At 44.0% G+C, this 19,772-nt stretch overlaps 1 protein-coding gene across 4 annotated transcripts in view; it reads right to left on the bottom strand.

Annotated features, from left to right (window-relative positions):
- The window catches only part of RARB (retinoic acid receptor beta), a 198,533-nt gene that overhangs the window by 89,037 nt on the left and 89,724 nt on the right, over positions 1-19,772 (bottom strand). For 2 of the 4 annotated variants that reach the window (XM_054161250.1, XM_009905440.2), the window contains exon 1: positions 8,955-9,695. The exons of 1 other annotated variant lie outside the window; for it this stretch is intronic. In XM_054161250.1, the coding sequence (XP_054017225.1) occupies positions 8,955-9,111 (157 nt within the window). In that variant the 5' untranslated portion in view covers positions 9,112-9,695. Of the gene's footprint in view, positions 1-8,954; positions 9,696-19,772 lie in introns of those variants that run through there. One more of the 4 variants, XM_054161251.1, reaches the window with a different exon arrangement.

The following is a 19,772-nucleotide window of genomic DNA, read 5'->3' as shown; positions in this document are numbered from 1 at the left end:
CTAGAACCTGCTCTCCAACACAGAGAGATGAGGTTCACTGGGGGATGAGGACTTGGGAAAAGTATATGCTTCTGCTAGTTCCCCTCAAAGACACTGCACAAATACCTGAAGGACACAACTCATTTGCCATTTGTTCTACATTTTATATCTTGGTGTTCAAAGCATGAGGTGAAAACCAGAAGGATCTTTAAGAAAAAGAGGTCTTTGAGACTTTCTAGCCAGCCACTAAGGAGGATCTGCGACACAACTCTGACCTAGTAAGTAGTAAAATTTCTTCTTGAAGAAACAAAAAAACCAACAACAAAGCAATACAAAGGAATACTCTGGCAGATGGGGGGCAGGTGGAGGCAGGGATGAAACCTCCCCAGACCAAAAGTGGAGAGGCAGAAGAATAAACAAACATCTTAAAAACAAAGGAATGAAATCCCCCTCAGGACCTGATCTTAACAATAAAGAAGCTCACACATGTGACTTCTGTATGCAGTCCTTCAACTTGTGTCCCAAGTCAAAAAAGTACTGCTCAGAAGGGAAGGTTTGCAGGGAAGGTAAGATCTTTGATTAGAGCACCCCAGAGAGTTAGGCAACAAACAAACAAACAAACCAACAAACCACACACACACCCCCAAAAAAAACCCAACAAGAACAAAAACAAGCCACAAGCAAGCTCAGTGCTGATCTCTGTAAGGCAGAAGCCTTTCCCGGTGCCTGAAAGCAGCCCTTGGCAAGGGGAAGGTTTGGGCAGGTATCGCCAGGTGGCACTGTGACACAGTCTTCCAGCTCCCTCCTGTGAGAGGGTGCTCTATCTTGGAAAGACAGGCAAGGATGGGCTTCATTGTGGCGTTTGGGGTACAAGATGAGGAATTAAAGAGGTTTTCGGGAGACAGGGAGAGGTAAGCAACAGAGCAGCCTGCTCCCTGCCCCAGTCTCTGGCTCATGGCCAGTCCCTGAACAACAACGCTGGGAGCAGAGGGCTCTGAGACCCCTGAAAGCCAAGGTGTGATGCGCAGCGTCTGAGCATTTCTATTTCAGATCAGTATTTGCGAGCAAGAGAAATACTTCACTCAGGTGCTGTTACACTTATCATGCAGGAACCAGGGAATCCTGCTGGCACTGGCAACAGGCTGACAGAGGAGTGATTCTGGTCCGATACTGAAAGATGACACGAAGAATTGCGGGAAAAGAGATGCACACGTCCATATGATGTGCTGCTGAGCCACCAGGAAGCTTGGCAGGAAGACCACAGCAGCAGTTTAACAGCCATTTCAGGAACTCACCACAAACTGCATGCAGATTACCAAGAGAAATTTAAAAAAATAAAATAAAATAAAAAAATCACAGGATTTGAGAGACTTCTTGTATTATTTGACTGGGATTCTGCTGTGTTTTGGGTTTTGTTAACTGGAACCATTCCTGATGTTGCTTGTATCTCAGAGGCACAAACAGCTTTCTAGGATTGAAGCACACAGGGAAGGAAATCTGAATTAAATCAGACTGTGGCAGCTGTCTCCGGTCGGTGCAACACCAGGCAACTTGTTTAATTGCTCCACACCTCTGCTACCTATCTTTAAAAACAGAGTAATTCTTCTTTTTTTCTAAGAAGAAAAGACATGTTGCACATTCATTGTGCTGAATGTCCAGGGCAATGGCACAAGCATTTACTGGTACTGAATTCATCGAAGTGCTGGTACATAAACACACTAAAGACTTACTCATAGGCCCATTCTGTTTCTGAAACTCTTACTAAAATCAAGGGTCGAGAGTTTGAGTGCATTTAAGTGCTTCACTAGATAAGGCTCTAAAAGACAAAACTATATTTAATTTGTCATTTTCTTGTTCAAAGATCCTTGCTAAAAATACAATGTGAGCCTGGAGAAAAATATTATGGTTCAATGGAAAGAGATTCTCCAAACCATCAGAAGATACTAAGTGGTGCTAAAAAAACCTCTTTGCCGCAAAACATTTTCTCTGCTCGTTTTTCTTAGGGGATGCACTTAGAGGGTAAAATGTAAGTCACTGAAAGTGCATGAAACGGAAATCCCTCCCAACTATGGATGGTCTTTAACATCATGTCCTTAGTGGTGAAGATCCAGAGCACTCCGAGAATTTATAAATACTCATTCAAGCCTTAACCTATTAAACCTACACAAGTGACACTTGCATGTGTGTATTTAGCTTACATAGCTTTATAATACTCAGTTTATATAGGGTGTAAGCAGGGGAAAGAAAAATCACCTCATCCAAGGGGAACAGAAAGTATAGTATACACTCTCTGTCTAGGATTCTTTACACAGGCTTGCTGGATTGTATTTCCATCTCTCGTAACAGAAGTATTTGAAGGAGCTGTAAAGGCTCAAACGGAACACTCAAAGACAGTGGGGTCAGCTATATAAGGACTGGCATTACTTTGTTAAAAGGTTTTTTCCCCTACCCGTTCCCAAAGAAATGGACAAAGAAGTGAACATTGTGGGGATGTGTTTCTAAACCACATGATATCCCTATCAGATTGTCATGATCAAGGAAGGTTCTCACGCAGGGCCTCCATGCTGGTGAGCTGCCGTGATGAGCGGCCCCATCACATGATGCAAGTTGTTCGCTCCTATTTGTATTACTACAATGAGCTCCCTCCTCCCCAAAATCCACAAAATGCACACAGACCACAGCCATCTTAATTTGCTGCCACTGGGGAAACAACCCTGAGCAGCTGCCAATGATGAGTATATGAAAACGATAATTTAGCTATTAAAATCTACACCACAAGTTTGAAACTACCTCAGATTAGTATCTGATGAGCAGAGTTTAATGTAAGGAAACAAACAGAAAATTGGAGAAATCGTCGAGACGGAACAGAGGGGGGAAACAAAGTTGACTCGCAAATTTGTAGAAAGAGAGCAATGTTTTTATAAGCAAGCCCTACTTTGTCTTTTCATTGTCTCTATTTCCATTGTTAATGCTGTGAACTCTGTCACTGAATTACTGTTTCATATAGTTTGGGAGAAGGGGGAAAGTACTTTACATTTTCTTTTTATATTAAATGAAGGGTTTGAAGAGTATTTGGTCATTTAAGTATATCCTGTTTTAAAAAATGCTACGGGAGCTCCTAGATGCTCAGCATATTTGGAAATGAAGCCATGAAATGTGGATTTAGGATGCTAACTTTAGACTGCTGTTCCTGACATTCTTCAGTTTTGAAACACATTTGCTCATGCAATGAGAGATTGGTAAGATCCCAGACCATAGATTATTTTAAAGACAGCCTCAACCCCACACTTTCAGTTGAAAGTTGTTTACTCATTACAGTTAGGAGGTATAGCTATGATTACTGTGATAATAAAACTACACAGACAAATCATTCCCACGTGATATTAGTTTCTCCATTTTCTACCTAGTATTTGGTTCTCATGAAAAGGCAGCAGCAGACAAAAGACTTCATTCTTGGTTTGCCGGCTAGAAACTCCAGCTTTGCTACCCTCCTGCCTATACCTTTTCTTGCGGCTCGGAGAAAATTAGTATTCTGTTACTTTGTAATAGTTTTTGAGTATTTTGTGGCTTGTATGTTCATGGCTCCATTTGGTTTGAAAGGGCATGGATTTCAGCATGCAGTGGCATGGGTCACACTGCACGGGGACAGACTTCTGCATGTGAGCAAAGGTCAAAATCAATCATAGCTTTGTATTTCCAGGCCTATTACTTTTGTCAGTTTACCCTGCCAGAAGGGACTAAAATATTTGCTTCCCAAAAGGAGTAAACATCAATAGGGGGCAGGAATATAATTGGCTTCTCAGTCACGTAGCAAGGAGAAATGAAGAGAATGGATCCTCTCCTCACCACAGTCACTAGCCATTCAACTGCTAGATGCAATATTTTCAGGGGAAAAAAACTAAACATTGAAAGATTCCGCAGCACAGTGACTTAAAAAGGACAATGGACCTATTTAGGCAATTATATTATGCAGGCTTTGTTATTAGGCAGCCTGCTCAGTCCCAGAAAGTCTGGATAATCAAAAGTGTCCAAGTACAGGAAGGGGAAAAGTACAACTCCACCCTCCTGCACAGACGCTGCCAGGACCTCTGGATTTGTGGGTAAAGTCTATTTACTGAAGTTCCTTGGCCATTTTATACATCAACTGATATCCTTCCTCGTGCGGCTGTGTGCTACAGCCTAGCAAAGCTTTGGAAAGCCCTCCAAACCGACAACTGATTTGGCCCCAGACGCCTGCCTCTGTGAATTTGCTGGCTGGGAGGCCGCTGCCAGCTCCCTAGGCAGAAACTGCGCGGGGGAAAGGGATTCTGCCCTGTGCTCGCACACATACCAGCGCCGCTCCCCATGGCCAAATGATCTGTAAACTCATTGCAGCTGTGCTCTGCTTTTGAGGTCTTAATGGCATCGATGGGGCACTTCACGGATGACAGCCGGACGTAGGAGCACAATGTTTCTTTCACAACCCTGCTCCCAAATATAAATGCTGGCTGTGTAACACACCCGCACTTCGTCGGCTGCATCCAAACTGGTGCACAATTGAGACCCGAGTAAAAACAGTCACTTGGGGTGTTTAAGAGAGGTGGAAGCATAATCCCACAACCGGGCTGCCTCGCTCCCTGCACGCCCCCAAGCAAAGCCCCTTTGCTCGGCCGGGCTGCTGCGCAGACCAGACAGCACACACGGTTCACGAAGAGAGCCCAGCAGTAAAGCGGGGATTTAACTGGATGTGAGGATGACTTAACTTCTCTGTCTGACACATTATCTCCCTCTTTCAACTCCTTAACTTCACTGTAACCCTCTCCCAGGCAGTGCCGCCAGCCCGGCTTTGTTCTGACAAGTTGCACCTTTCCTGCACAGACTCATTAGGCGAGCAGGAGTCACCCAAAGATACATTGCTTTTCCTCCAAGCTTATCCCACCCTGACTTCACCAGCGAACGCCTCTCATCATTTTTATCTGCAGGAGTTTTTGACAGTGGTGCGTGTCCATTAGAGTTCTCCTGTGCCAGCAACTGAATCAGGCTAACTCCATTAGAGTCTGCATAGAGCCTTTATACATTGCTCCTAATTAACATAAAAGAAAAATATCCCCATGCATTTATTCTTTTTTTGAAAGAAGGGGCTCAGAAACACTTTTCATCACGTATTTCAGAGCATTAAACTGAAAGTATAAAAATTTAAACAAACACTGTATCCCTAAATAAATCAGCCCCAGTGATTTAGCTGTAAAGTTTATAGATGAACTTTAAAGAAAATAACCTGGTTCAAACAGATCTTGCCTTCTGGGCACTAGCAAACACACCTGCAGCAATTTGATACTTGGGAATGCAGATTACAAGTCCTTCACTTCAAAATGTTTGTTTTTAAATTCAGAAAGATGAAAGAAAATAAAGTAGTAAGCTTTTTTTTTCTGTTGAGCACAGATGTTTGCAGTGCTTGCAGGGAAAAGAACGTGACCTAAACGTCGCAATAATGCAGAGTTCCAGAGGAAAAGGCATCTCTTCTGTAGTGCCATCTTCATGAACTTTCTGAAAATTAATACAGGCTAGATCGTCTCCAGGCAAACACTTCCTACCACACACCGAAATAAGATCTGCATACTACATGAGCCTCCACGTCCTTTTGTGTTCTGCTGCCATATCCCTAACTTCTGTCTTCATCAAATTTCTTATTCTTCTAAACGTAACAAAATGCAGTACTCATCTACTTGATATAATTAGCTGAAACACTACATACTGCCAGACAAATTTCTTCTTGTTTGGGGCCTGCTCAGTTGGGAATTTTGTCTGTTTAATTAATGAATAATCATTAAGACTTTTTTTAACAGGCTTTCCCAAGGCCAAATCACCATTTCTTGCAGCAGCTCTCTCAGGACCTGACCCATTCCAGCTTCCACAATATTCAGTTCACTCACATTTCACCAAAAGTTACTTGTTTTCTCTCAGTATTTATTGTCACTGCATCATGAGGAAGTAATCACAATCTGGCAATCTTAACACTTTTGTCCTCCTAAGAACTATTATCTGACTATACTGACCTGATTTTTGTCTTGTGAGAAAGGGAGTAAGGATGACACATGACTTAGAGTCAATTCTGCTCTCATCTCAGAGTCTGCAATATTTTCTTTTTGCAAATAAGTAATTTATTTTTTAACCTACGATGTAAATGGTATCACATAAAACATAAACAAAACTTGGTATTGCTTTGTGTGCTGCATCTTACAACACACAGTGGCTGACATTTGCGCTGCAAACCCATGGCAAGTTTTTCCTCCCACAGAGGGGAGTGGAACAAAAAATACCACACAAGTTAAGGTCATGTTTGAGTTGTGCCTTACCCTCTATTTTCACTCTGCAGATCCTCATGGCCTAGAAACTCTGTGATGTTGCAGGAGCGCGCCTGCTTAGTGAATCGTAACAGGATTAACATATTGAAGATGTGCTGAACTTGGAGACCTACAGCATTCTGCCCTAACCCCTGAAATGGCCAATCTTGTCAGTGTTTCAGGCAAAACCTTGGTGCTGTCTGGGATTGTTACTGGCCTGTTCAGAGTCTGCACTACCAATATATTACTCCCACAACAACCATTTACCTTTTACACTACAACCACGTCTCTATCGAAGCAGTATTTCTAAGGCCTGAAGTAATGGCTGCAGGTGTACTGTTTTTATGGCAGAGCCAAAAATAAAACAACAAACTAGACCAAACCTCTAGCCACTACATAGTTAGGAAGTTCAAAATTTGGCTATGATTACATTCCATGAAATTGCAGAGGTCTTCACAAAAATGATCAAGAAACACAAGTTAGAATTAAGCATTGCTATCTCTGTACTTCATAAACACTGGAGCAACCGTTAAACTTTTAAAAGCTTTCTGCACCATAAAAATTCTGAGTTTGTCATTATTTTCATGAGATGCAGGATAAAATCCCGTATGTTGAGAGGATTTTAGTATCTTATCATCTGTTTACATATATCCACCCATATACATGAAGTGCTTACACTTTGTTCAAAATTGGAAATCAATCAGAATTCTTCATTTGGATCCTAACTGAATTCTTTTTCCACATTTCTGTACCACTAACTTTCACTGTTCAAATTACAGCCACAGTATTATGCTTCAGGTTTCGGCCAGATTTTGAATTCCCATGCAGTGAAGATTAATCCTCTTGCTTACAAAGTTACGAGCCCGGATTCCTGAACGCATTTTCCTATGTTTTCTATTTACTCTTGTTAATACGCCTTCCTTTGATTAGCTAAACGTTGCTGTTATCAACATTTGTCTCTTATCACAGGCCCTAAGCAAATGACATATTTACCACTCATTCCATTCTGATAAGGGTAATCCTGTGTTTAACTTGTCCAAGAACAAACACCCTACATTTTAAGAATCCTGCTTCTAGGTATTAACATCATACAAGAGAACCAGTAGGATATTTTAAAGCCAGAAGTTATTTAAAGAACACGTTGCAAATGTTAAGCTTTTAACTACAGGAGATGCCTCCTACTTCAGGAAAGTTTATTTAATTCCAAGTTTCCAAAATAACTGAAGTTATACTAAAGTTTAAACCACAGAAGGAAGAAAAGGTATTTTTAATAAAACATCTGGTTTGGGGTTTTATTTCCCCTAGCTGAAGCTCTCCCATAGCCCAGTAACATTATTTTCAAGTAAAAGCTTTGCTTCACATCTTGTTTGAAGCACTCTGAAAATGAACACGGAGAACATAAACATCCCATGCTGAACTCCACAGTGTAATTTTAAGTGTAAAGACAAAACATTTGCTGGTAGGCTGGTAATCACTGAGTCTTACAATTCTGTTTTCATTAGTCGACCCACACAAATGTCATACAGTGACTCAAAACTCCTGAGCTGAGTGAAAAAAACATGATTTCATTAAACCTTCTTTTAAAAAAAAATTATTTATTTTTCAATTACCTCCTCCACTCTTTGGGACAAACTATTAAAGCTAGTTACTAAGTAACTTTTTAACACACTCCCAAACAAAAATTTCAACCAGAATTACACATTTAACCATGTACTGAAGGGCCAGAGAATGTGCTAAAACATTTTGATAGATAGCCAAGTCATTTATCTAAATCACTGTAGGAGCAGTGAGGCATCCTGCAAGCTTATAGAAGGGGATGCTTTGTGGCACTAATTTCTTAAACTTGAAATTCTGAGGTTAAAATACTTCCATTGTTTACCATCTACCTATTTCAGCAACAAATCAAGACCCTATAATATTATAACACATTTTCAGAAGTGTCCTACCACTAACTCTGCCTCTTCTGTTACCAGTGAAACACTGCCTGAATCTCAAGGTATAGAAATAATTGATGGTTAAACTCAAAGGGTGTTCACAGTAAGTAGTTTTCTAGCAAAACAGCAACGTCTTAGAGCAACAAAGTGAAGAAGAAAGGTGGCAGCAAGGTCAGTACAAAGAAATATTGCCTTTTCTTAAGATACTTAAAACTACTGATTTTTGGAATGGCACCTACCCACTGCAATTCCACATCTTTGCAAGAACTGCAAGAATGGAGCAGCATTTTAATTGCTTGGCTGCTCAGCTAACATGCATGTTGAGAGAACACGCATCCAGATTATCAAATGTGGTACAACATTAGACTAAGAAGGCAAAGAAAAAAACTATCACAAACACGTTATGCAAATTTATCCTTCACTGGCTGTATTTGCTGTACTACATTATGTGTTCCTAGTAGGCTCCACAACTGCTGTTAGAATCAATATGCTACACGAGAAAGGATAAACAGAAAGCAGATGAGTGCTTCTTTCCCTTTTCCTTTCTTGCCAAGAGGAGAAAAAAGGCGCTTGCAAAACACACTTTGCACAAACATTCCCCCCACCTCTCATTATCCCTGCACTTAATTAAAAGTTGGGGGTTTTTATGCACGCAAATAGATAACAGTAACAACAATAACAACAACTTTAAAGTGGAAAAATAACAGTTGGGACCTACATTGAGCACTGTGCCGGTGTTGCCACTCTGTTTGTGCCAATCCACTGAAGCATGCTTTGAGAGCCTTCTCCTGGAGCATGCAGGAAGACGGACTCGCAGTGTAGAAATCCAGCATCTGAGCAGGGCTCACTGCTAGAACATCCATACAGTCAAACATGATTCCCCCTGCACAGAATGCCTGCAAAAGTGCTTTCCTCTAGGTGTGGAGGAAAATGGCACATAAAAGTACACCCAACTCCATCAAACTCTGCCCCTTTTTTGGCACGTAGGCTGTTGGTCTTTTTCCCAGACCAGAATCATGAATTATGACAGACAACACAGCTAAAAGCCTGTAATTGATCCAAATGATCATTTACCATTTTCCAGGCTGTTCAGTCAATCCAGCAAGATGGGGGGAAGCGAGCCGCATTCCAAGTCTTAGTTCTCATCAGTTTCCCCCAAAATTTCTTTAGAATCAGTCCATCTCCTCGGGCGCTCGCCGAGTGTGTGCCGCGTCCCACGCCGTGCCGATTCCCGGCCTCCCCGGGATAAAACGGCTCTCGTAGGGTCTCAGGATCCCCCTCGGCCGTGAATAGATCCTTCTGCTTCTGAACAGCTCACTTCCTACTACTTGTGTCACAGGGAATGAAAGATTGAATTGCCTAATATATGCGAGTGAACTTTCCGTGAACCCTTCCCAGGCTGCTAACCTTCAAATGACCCAAGCGGTCTGACATCACCAGCTCCCAGGATTCTCACAGCCTTCCCGGCTCCCAGCAGCCCTGCAAACGAGCAGGCCGGCGGACAGCCCAGCGCAGCCTGGCTCCGCGAGAGCTGCCCCGCTGCCGCGGAGGGCATGACAACGACGGCTGCGGGCGGGGAGGCCAGCTTGCAAAAACCCCAAAATAACAAAGTGAAAAATTAAAGACCATAAGGAGGAGGGAAAGGGAGGTGGGAATTGTGACAGCAAAATTTCCAAAGGTTGTAGAGAACGGCAGATTTTTAATTTGAGCTCGATTTGTTAAAACTTCTGTGTGTTCCCCCTCCTTCCCCACCCCCCGTTCCTTTCCTTCCTGGCATCTGCGGCTGGACCGTGGACACTGGTTTCGTCCCAACTTGTGGGGCAGCAGGGCCAGGCTCAGAGCAGTCATCCTAATACAGACGCTGTGCACGCCAGCAGGGGCCCCCGTTCAATGTCGCCAGCAGAAACGATAGCTGGTGCCGGCTCCCCTTCTATCAGGGACCTCGCGGGCCAGCCCTCCCGGGGGTGGGGGAAACACCAGGTTCCATCCTTTACCCTGCCTTCTTAAGTCAGCTAAGGCTCCTAGGCCTCTCCGGTAGTGCAGACCTGGCAAGCCTTTTTGCCCAGAAGGGATTGCCGCCGCCAGGCCGGGGCAAGAGGCAGCCACACATCCCTCTCCATCCCTCTCCCCCCCGCCCGGCCGTCGCCGGGCCCTGCCTGTCTCTGATTAGCGGCGAGGGGGCCGGGCCGCGCGCGAGGCCCCGCGGGGGCTGGATCAGCTTTCAGAGGGCTAATGAGCTGCAGCTCCTCAGGAGGGGAGAAGGGCCGCGAGCAGGCTCCTTGGGAACGGGCCCCGCTCCAGGGCGCTGGCAGGAGCCTCGTCTGCCGGCTCCTTGGGGCAGGCAGCGCTGTCCCCCCCCTCACAGCCATTTTGAAGGCACAGGGCTGTGCCCACCAAAACACTTTCTACGGTCTCTGCTAATCCACGCCGCCGGCAGCCCTCCCTCAGCAGTAGGTGTCAAGGCCTCGGGTCTGTGGCGGGGATGCCCCCCGTGTGCACGGTGCTGGCCTGGCACCTGCATCAGCCAACAGGGCTCCCCGTGCTTTTTAGGGAAAATAACCACCTTCTGCAGTCCTACTCACATTGAAAGACTCCACCGAGTCTTTAGAAACCAAACCCATCAGCCTGCAAACACTGGCTCTGCCCCACTGGAAAGCACACGAGCTCGACAACCGTGTGCACCGTTTCGTTTTAAGGGAATGAGCTAAGCTGCCTCAGCCCTGGTGGACTAGAGCAAGGTTTCTGAAGGCATGGAGGAGCCTCCTTTCCTGCCCCAAAGCCAACTCAGTTTCAGAAACTAGAAAATGAAACCCATAATCACTGTTTGTTTCTCGAAAAGCCCAGGACAGGAGTCAGGCAGGCACAGACATGGCACACAGCTGGCACCTGTAAAGAAATGCTGGGGAGAGACTCACTCTGGGACCTCCCCAGCCACTTTAATGGATGCAGTGTCCCCTCTCCACAAAAAGTCCTTTGATGAACCGAAAGCTCTCTGACAACAATGCCTGCAGATTGTATTAACAAAACTCTTCACATAGATTCAAAAACTTTAAAAAAACCCAAACAAAACCCTTCACACACACTTGTTCCCTGAAACTGATATACCCACACTGAAAACCGTCAGCCAGCAAAAAGGCATGCTGCAATCTGAAAATGAATCCATTTGAACAGATAAAACCAAAAGCTTTTCTTATTCTCCTTCCCCTCTGACAGGAGATTTCTGGCTGTCCCTGCTGCAAGCAGCCTCTCTTCCCATCTTCCCTCTAGGCAGAAGAGTTACAAATGCTGGAGTTGAATACTGTCTTTTTAAAGAATTTCTCAGTCCATTGGGGTGTCCCTTCCCAGCCTGGACTCCTCCAGCTGAAGAAGCCCCTGACACTCTGTAATGCAAAAATTATGCACAGAGCATTTTTCCTGGAAAAGCTATCCTTCAGCAAAGGCTTCTTTGAGCTATTTCAGCAGCATGAGCAGCACTCATTGCATTAAGAGGGCAGGTGGGAAAGTCGCTGAATTTCTTGAAATTTTTTTCAACTGGTTATGTTGCTACAATTTTGTTTTGAGTAGCAAAGCTAAACTAAAAGACTAAAAGATTTCCTAACCAGATGACACTGAACGCACAAGAGTTTGGAATATGTAAAGTGTCACCATGAAAATAAGTGGAAGAGATAATACAAAATGCAGTATGTTTTGTCAGCCTCTGATTTAGGGAGAAAACAGCTTTTTGTGTAGACCAGAGCTGTTGGAACAGTTTAAGCCAAAGAAGAGCCTACTGCCCATGTGTGTTAAAATAAACACAGACAAACAAATACAGTTATTCCATTAGCTGTCTTATAATACCATCTTTAAAAATAAAACCTGCCCATTGTACCTTAAAATGTAGTCTGGCATCTTCTGAAAGCGAATGCCAGGAAGTTGTGCTTAACTGCACGTGAACTGAAAAAAGATTGCTTTGTTTCTCATGGTATATAAACGAGCCAGGTAGCTCATCGTGTAAAGAATAGTTGGGCTAATAGTTATTGCTAAAACCACATGTAACTAATAAACTCTTCAAACAGCCTAACAGTTTGCTTGCATACTATTTCTGTAACACCATAATCTATGCATCTCATATTTCACTCTGAAATAGCATGATACTTGTGTTTCTTAGAGTCTGAGGAAAAGCTGCATTTGTAAAATGGGGAGTATTTCCTAATGCAGATCAAGACCAACCATCATTATTGTGGTAACTAATATGCCTCTAATTCAAATGTAATGAAATTTTAAGTGTTGTCACGTATTTTCAATGCCTACCCGGCTCCTGCAGAAGTGCAAGGAGGAAACCCCTCTCCACTATCTTCCACTTTATCTGTGCAGAGAAACAGATTTTGCATCACTGCTTTGATCTGTTCTCTCGCAGGCTGTGATGGCAGAAACTTTACAATAAATACATTCTTAGCCACGAGTGAAATAAAAAGCAAAATCTCGAGTCAGAAAACTATTTCCTTTGGTGTTACTGTATATTTGTCAGTGTGACATAGCACATTTGAAACCCATAATCATAAACCAAAAATTTACAGCCAAGGTTTAGAGTCGACATCTGTTTCTCTGGTTTTTGTACTGCAATTACCCACTGGACAATTCAGCAAGCAGCACTATGAATCATCTACTACACACACATTTGTGCTGGCCACTTTTCCCTTAGTTGAGGATGCCATAATATGCTTCACTAAGAGAGACAGCATTACCTAGAATTAGGATGAGTGCACTGGGCTCTCTAATAAAAATTAGTTTACTGGAAGCAACAGAGTACTCCTGGACTATTACAGGCATAGGATGGAAAAATGAAGTAGTTCATGCAAAAATTCTACCAAATGAAGGATCTCAGAAGAAGAGGACTTTTCTTCTTCTTCTTTTAATGCCTTTTACTATTAATCAAATGTAGCACTCTTGAAATAGTTTTGACAGCAGAGTAAATGGTTACTAGTGAATGATGTGTGTGTTTAAGCAGTGAAAGCAGAGACAAAGTGATGTTTTCTTCTACTCCCTAGGCAGGAGCTGACACTAAGCTTGCTGTTTCAGCTTTGATACTCAGCTTCCTTTGTGTCAGTTGCTGGGAGAATCACTGGCAGTTCACTAACACTGCCTCACACACAGGGGCTTTGATTTTTACCTCTTCATTGAGAATAGATGTTAGTACGAAAAAACACTTGTCTGCCTTGGTGTTCCCTTCCTTGCCACCTGGTGATAGAGGGTTTCAAATCTGAAAACCTGACTTCCTTCATTACATGGATTCTTTAGTGTTGTAAGTAAGGTATTTTTGTCATGTCTTGAGCACATGAATGATGTCCAAAGACTAGGGGGAAGAAAAATCACTGGGTCATGAGAACATTGTGGAATATTTAAATCTCCCAGATAGTGCTTATAAAATGAGTATCAATCTTGAGCAAGAAGGGCCCTGAAGAAAATAAAACAGCTTAATTACTGGCACAAAACGGCACAAATGGTATGGAAAAACATGAATTACAGTGAAATTAGGTCAAAAAGGGGTTTCTTCTGACTGCCACATACTACTATGCACAGCTCGCAAAGACTGAAATGGGAATTTGCGCATAACAGGAAGAATTGCTTCAGGTCTGAAATGTAACAGCAACTGGCTTCAGAGTACTCAGTGCAGAGCAGTATTCCATTTTAGATGGGAAAAGCAGAGTCAGCTCAAGATCCAGAACTTGGGCACGCAACCAGTCCGTGAGTCACTTTTCGTCTGGTTTTATCAGTGGGTATGTATTTGTAAAGATTACTTTAAAGATGATTGCTTAATTCAAAAGCTACAAAATTAATTCATCTCCACAAACTTGAGTACATGACCAGATTTCTTAGAGTCCATATTGTGTTTTACACACCTTTGGCCTGGAGCCAGGGGATGAGAACTGCCCTATCTGATAAAACTAGAAGTGTGTCTTGTTCAGCAGCGCATTTCTGTGAGTGACTGCTACTAGAGCTAAGGAAAATACAGACATCCCTAGTGACTGGTGAGTAGGTCTTCTCACAGGCTGTTCTCTAACAGCTAATCACTTAAACATTAAAGCATGAGATTTAATATCCTTTCCAAATGTGGCTTTGATAATAGCCCAACTATTCTAAATATTGAATAAACAGTAAATATTGAACATTTATAGATAGACAGACAGATGAATAGATATGAATACATATAGCCAATAATGTGGTTTTGGATTATGATGAATTTGTAGCTCCATTACACAGAAGGAGACAGTAAGTTATTGAGACAAAGAATTGTAAGTATTTCAAAACACTGTAGGAGTGGAACGTCTCCCTTATGAGGAGAGCCTGAGGGAGCTGGGGCTCTTTACCTTGGAGAGGAGGAGCCTTAGGGGTGACCTTGTTCCTGTTCATAAAGATGTAAAGGGTGAATGCCAAGAGGATGGAACCAGGCTCTACTCAGTGATGCCCTATGACAGCACAGGAGGCAATGGTGGAAGTTGAGGCAGTTCCATGGAAACAGGAGGAAGATTTATTTTTTTTCCCCCTGTGAGTGTGACAGAGCCCTGGAACAGGCTGCCCAGGGGGGTTGCAGACTTTCCCTCTCTGGAGATATTCAAGACCTGCCTGGATGTGTTCCTGTGTAATCTGCTCTAGGTGATGCTGCTGTGGCAGGGGGGTTGGACTGGATGAGCTTTTGAGGTCCCTTCCAGCCCCTAACATTTCTGTGATTCTGTGAAAAAGCATCCACACTGCAAATAAAGGAAAACATAGACTCAACTGCACCTTCTCTGAGGCTCCAGATGTTGACTGCTGTAAGCTCCAGAAAGGCTGGCAAAGAGGCAATGAGATCATGCACCTAAAGAGGGGATAACATGCATTTTTGAAGGCTATAAAAAGAAAAAGCACTATTACCTTAAAAACTGGCTATATACTGAATCTACACTTGCTGTTTAGGAGAATCCTGCAGTGCAAACACTGCTGCTACATACTTGTCAGAAAATAACAGAAGTGAGGAAAAGAAAAGTTTCTTTCATTTTGTTTTCTTTTTCAATGACCAGAAAGTGCTGTTCTGAGGCTTAGCCAAGAAAGAGATTTTTACTGCTAGCTTATAAATCCCTCAAAACAGAGAGTTATAATGGAAATGCTGAGGTAACAGGAGTGCCATGCATGGCACCGACACATTGCATTATATAATCCAAGGAGAATGAGGGGTGAGAGATCTATAAAGCCTAAGCAGAAGCAAGATGTGGGAGAGAGCAGAAGAGCAAGTAGAAATATTGAATATTAAACTGCAGAGAATACTACTTCTAACAATAAAGTTTCCCATATGCTGAATATGATCATGGTTCGCTGCAGGCAAGAGAGCACAGAGCTCCATTAAAAATAAAACTGAGATTCCAAAAGGTTATTTGAGTAACTGCTTTGTTTCTGCCTCTTTTTTTTTTTTTTTTTTTAAGAGAGTGAAAAAACAAAGTTCCCTAACAAAAGGATAGTATTTCCTGATGTTGTGATACCCCAAACGGTATCTCACAAAGCGAAGATGTATAACATTAGAAAATGCAGAATAAATGCAGTTCCAAACATAGATAACTTACAGCTCTAGAATCAGCATAGAAACTGGGACATTGGTATTTCTAGAGGTTCACTCTTGGAATTAAACTCTTTGTGACAACTTTGCCCTAGTGACTTTCTTCCAACAAAAGACTACAATTGCTGGAACTACAATAACTGGAACTACAGCTCAGTGCAGACCTAGATCTTAACAAGTACTAAACTGTACTCAAGCCCTATTTAACTTCAGACAGACTTAAGGAGACATTTAGAGCTTGTGCTCCCGCACTGCTGCAGGGACAATCCACATATATGGTTCCCGGAAGCCAGTGACAGCCAAAACACACTTGCACAGAACTCTGGTCACAAAAGCCTGATGCAGAATGGATTGGATTATGGCATTAGTGTAAACCGCAATAGATCCACAGCCTGGCAGCTTGACACATGTATTCAAGGTAAGTCCATTCCTGCTTAGCTAGTTCCCAAACCTACATCAAACATTGGAAGAACAGTCCAATGTCTTCACTGTGGGCATCTTAAAAACCAAAATGAAGGAGTGAAAATGTGCTGGCATAACTACTTGTCTAGCAGAGGTAACAACAGCAGACGGTGGTGACACCATCTGACACCTGCCAGAGCAGAACTGTAGAATCCAGTGCAAGTCACACAGGAACACATCCAGTCAGGGCTTGAAAGTCTGCAGAGAAGGAGACTCCACAACCTCTCTTGGGAGACTGTTTCAGTGCTCTGTGACCCTTACAGTAAAGATTTTCTTCCTTACATTGAGGCAGAACTTCCTGTACTGTAGTTTCTATCCATTGCCCCTTGTCCTGTCACAGGGCACAAGTGAGCAGAGGCTGTCCCTGTCCCTTCCTTCCTGACACCCAGCCCTCAGATATTTATAGACATTGATTAGATCTCCTTTCAGTTTTCTCCTCTCCATACTAAACAGCCCCAAGGTTCTGAGCCTCTCCTCATCAGGCAGCACTCCAGTCCCTTCATCACCCTTGTAGCCCTCCACTGGACTCTCCAGCAGATCCCTGTCCCTCTTGAACTGAGGAGCCCAGAACTGGATGCAATATTCCAGGTGGGACCTCAGTAAGGCAGAGTAGAGGGGGAGGAGAACCTCCCTGGATCTGCTGGATGCACTTCTCTGAACGCACCCCAGGATCCCATTGGCCTTTCTGGCCACCAGGGCACATTGCTGTCCAATACAGAACTTGTTCTCCACCAAGTTCAAGCGGACATTCCTAAGCAGTGTTTCTACAGGTCAAGCTTAGTTGCTCTCATCTTATTAGTAGTCTTCAAAGGCACTGTGGGTGGATCTCTCCCCCCCCTCCCCCCCCCAAACCCCAAACCAAAAAAAGCCCTCAGAAGTGCCATGTCTTCCATGCAAAAATATTGGCACAACCACAGAGGCGTTGCTGAGCTGCAAGGCTTTAAGAAAACACACCTGGCTCTTCTAAAGGAGAAGTTACAGAATTCATGCTTCAGCCCTCAAGACATGAGTGGCCTTAAGAAGAGGAATAACTCAAGAGAGTTTCTAATCAGGACACAATGAAAATCAATATTGACATCTTGAAATATATTAGGCAGGAAGGGACAGCACAAGCAAACAGGCTGAAGGCTGCATGCAGAGCTGAGAAGAGAAAGGTAGGACAAGGCTTTCCGCAGGACAGAGAGCAAACTACTCCGCAGGTCTTTTGGAAATCTCATCTGGTAAAAGCTTTTCAGTTTTGGTGCAAGAGAGATCTTTCTATAGGCTAGTCAAAGGTGTCAAAAGTAACGTTGTCAGGGATAAATGCACATCATTGCACTGCTGTGTTCTGACTTTGGTGTGGAACACAATTATGTAAGACTCGTCAGGAGAGCATGAAAGGATGAGTGTAGCCCCAATTCAGGAAACCTCCAGTAAATGACAACATGTAAGAAACACAAGACAGCAGCACTGTATTGTGCTGAGTCTTGCTGGATGGAAACTGACTCTCCCAGTAGGACTCAGTTACACAGCAGCTCCTGACAGCAGATTAACCCTTGCCCATTTAACATATCTGGCATGATTTAAGAGACCTTTTTCTCCTCCAGCTTTAGAATAATTCTGCAGCTTTGCAAAAAATGTTTGGAGAAATTGAGCTGAGTGCTGCTAGGGTAAAAGCAAAGCTATCTGACTTAGCTCAGCGTGGTGATGGTACAATGAACAGAGAATGCAGGGAGTTCAGATTGGTCTAAACTAGATTTTATATCAATGTGTCACAACATTTGCAAAGGATAGAATGTACTTTTCATAAAATAGTTCATGCTCAGATACTCTTTGGACTGCATTTATTCACCAATGGTCTCTTTCACCCAGATCCCACCCATCAGGGACCAGGATGGGCTCAGATCTTTCCTCAGAGAGCACCTCATCCAGTCTTGCTTTACTGCTGTGTACCTATAGGGGAAAGGAGCCACCACTCAAAACTGGACTCATGATACCACAGGCGCTAACCAAGGCTAGCAAAAGGAAGCACCACTGTGGCTGGCCCATTTTAGACAAGCAGGGCAAGACCATTCCTCTCTAAGACCAAGGGATGCTCTCAAATGAGAGTTCAGAGGAGAAAAGTCTTGAACCAACTCTTCTGCTCCTCTTTCACCTACCATTCTCAGACATGGGCACAGTGGGTCCTGTAACACACACCTCCCAGCAACATCTGGGATGTTGCCTTTGACACTGTTCCCCACACAATTCTTGTGGACAAACTGGCTGCTCAGGGCTTGGCTGAGCAGTGCTCTGCTGGACAAAGCACTGGCTGGTGGAAAGGGCCCAGAGAGTGGTACCCAGTGGAGTTAGATCCAGCTGGTGGCCAGTCACAAGAGTTCCTCAGGGCTCAGTGTTGGGACCACTTCTGTTTCACATCTTTATTGATGACCTGGATGAAGACATGAAGTGTGTCAGCAGTCAGTTCACAGATGACACCACGTTAGGTGCAGAGTTGATCTGCACCAGGGTAGGGAGGCTCTGCAGAGGGACTTGGATAGATTGGATCCATGGCCAACATTAACAGGAGGAGATTCAACAAGGCCAAGTGCCAGGTCCTGCACTTGGGTCACAGCAACCCCAAGCAATGCTCCAGGCTGGGGGCAGTGTGGCTGGAAAGCTGCTGGCAGAAAGGGACCTGGGGATTCCAATGGACAATATTTCTGTGATTCTGTGATTTCTGTGATCTCTTCATAAAAGAGAGTGGTGGTGAATGGTGCCACATCCGGCTGGCGGCCAGTCACCAGTGGCGTCCCCCAGGGATCAGTGCTGGGCCCCATCCTCTTTAACATCTTCATTGATGATCTGGATGAGGGGGTTGAGTCAGTCATCAGCAAGTTTGCAGATGACACCAAGTTGGGAACAGATGTTAGTCAGTTAGAGGGTAGAAAGGCTCTGCAGAGGGACCTCGACCGACTGGACAGATGGGCAGAGTCCAATGGGATGGCATTTAATAAGTCCAAGTGCCAGGGGCTGCACTTTGGCCACGGCAACCCCATGCAGAGCTACAGGCTGGGGTCAGAGTGGCTGAGAGCTGCCAAACAGAAATGGCCCTGGGGGTGCTGATTGACAGCCGCCTAAACATGAGCCAGCAGTGTGCCCAGGTGGCCAAGAGGGCCAATGGCATCCTGGCCTGTATTAGGAATAGTGTGGCCAGCAGGAGCAGGGAGGTCATTGTGCCCCTGTACTCTGCATTGGTTAGGCCACACCTTGAGTCCTGTGTCCAGTTCTGGGCCCCTCAGTTTAGGAAGGACATCGAGACACTTGAACGTGTCCAGAGAAGGGCAACGAGGCTGGGGAGAGGCCTTGAGCACAGCTCTATGAGGAGAGGCTGAGGGAGCTGGGATTGTTTAGCCTGGAGAAGAGAAGGATCAGGGGTGACCTCATTGCCCTCTACAACTACCTGAAAGGTGGTTGTAGACAGGAGGGGGTTGGTCTCTTCTCCCAGGCAACCAGCACCAGAACAAGGGGACAGAGTCTCAAGCTGTG

This window comes from Dryobates pubescens, chromosome 4, assembly GCF_014839835.1.
Source record: "Dryobates pubescens isolate bDryPub1 chromosome 4, bDryPub1.pri, whole genome shotgun sequence".
NCBI lineage: Eukaryota > Metazoa > Chordata > Aves > Piciformes > Picidae > Dryobates > Dryobates pubescens.
This window is presented reverse-complemented; position numbering and strand designations above follow the sequence as displayed.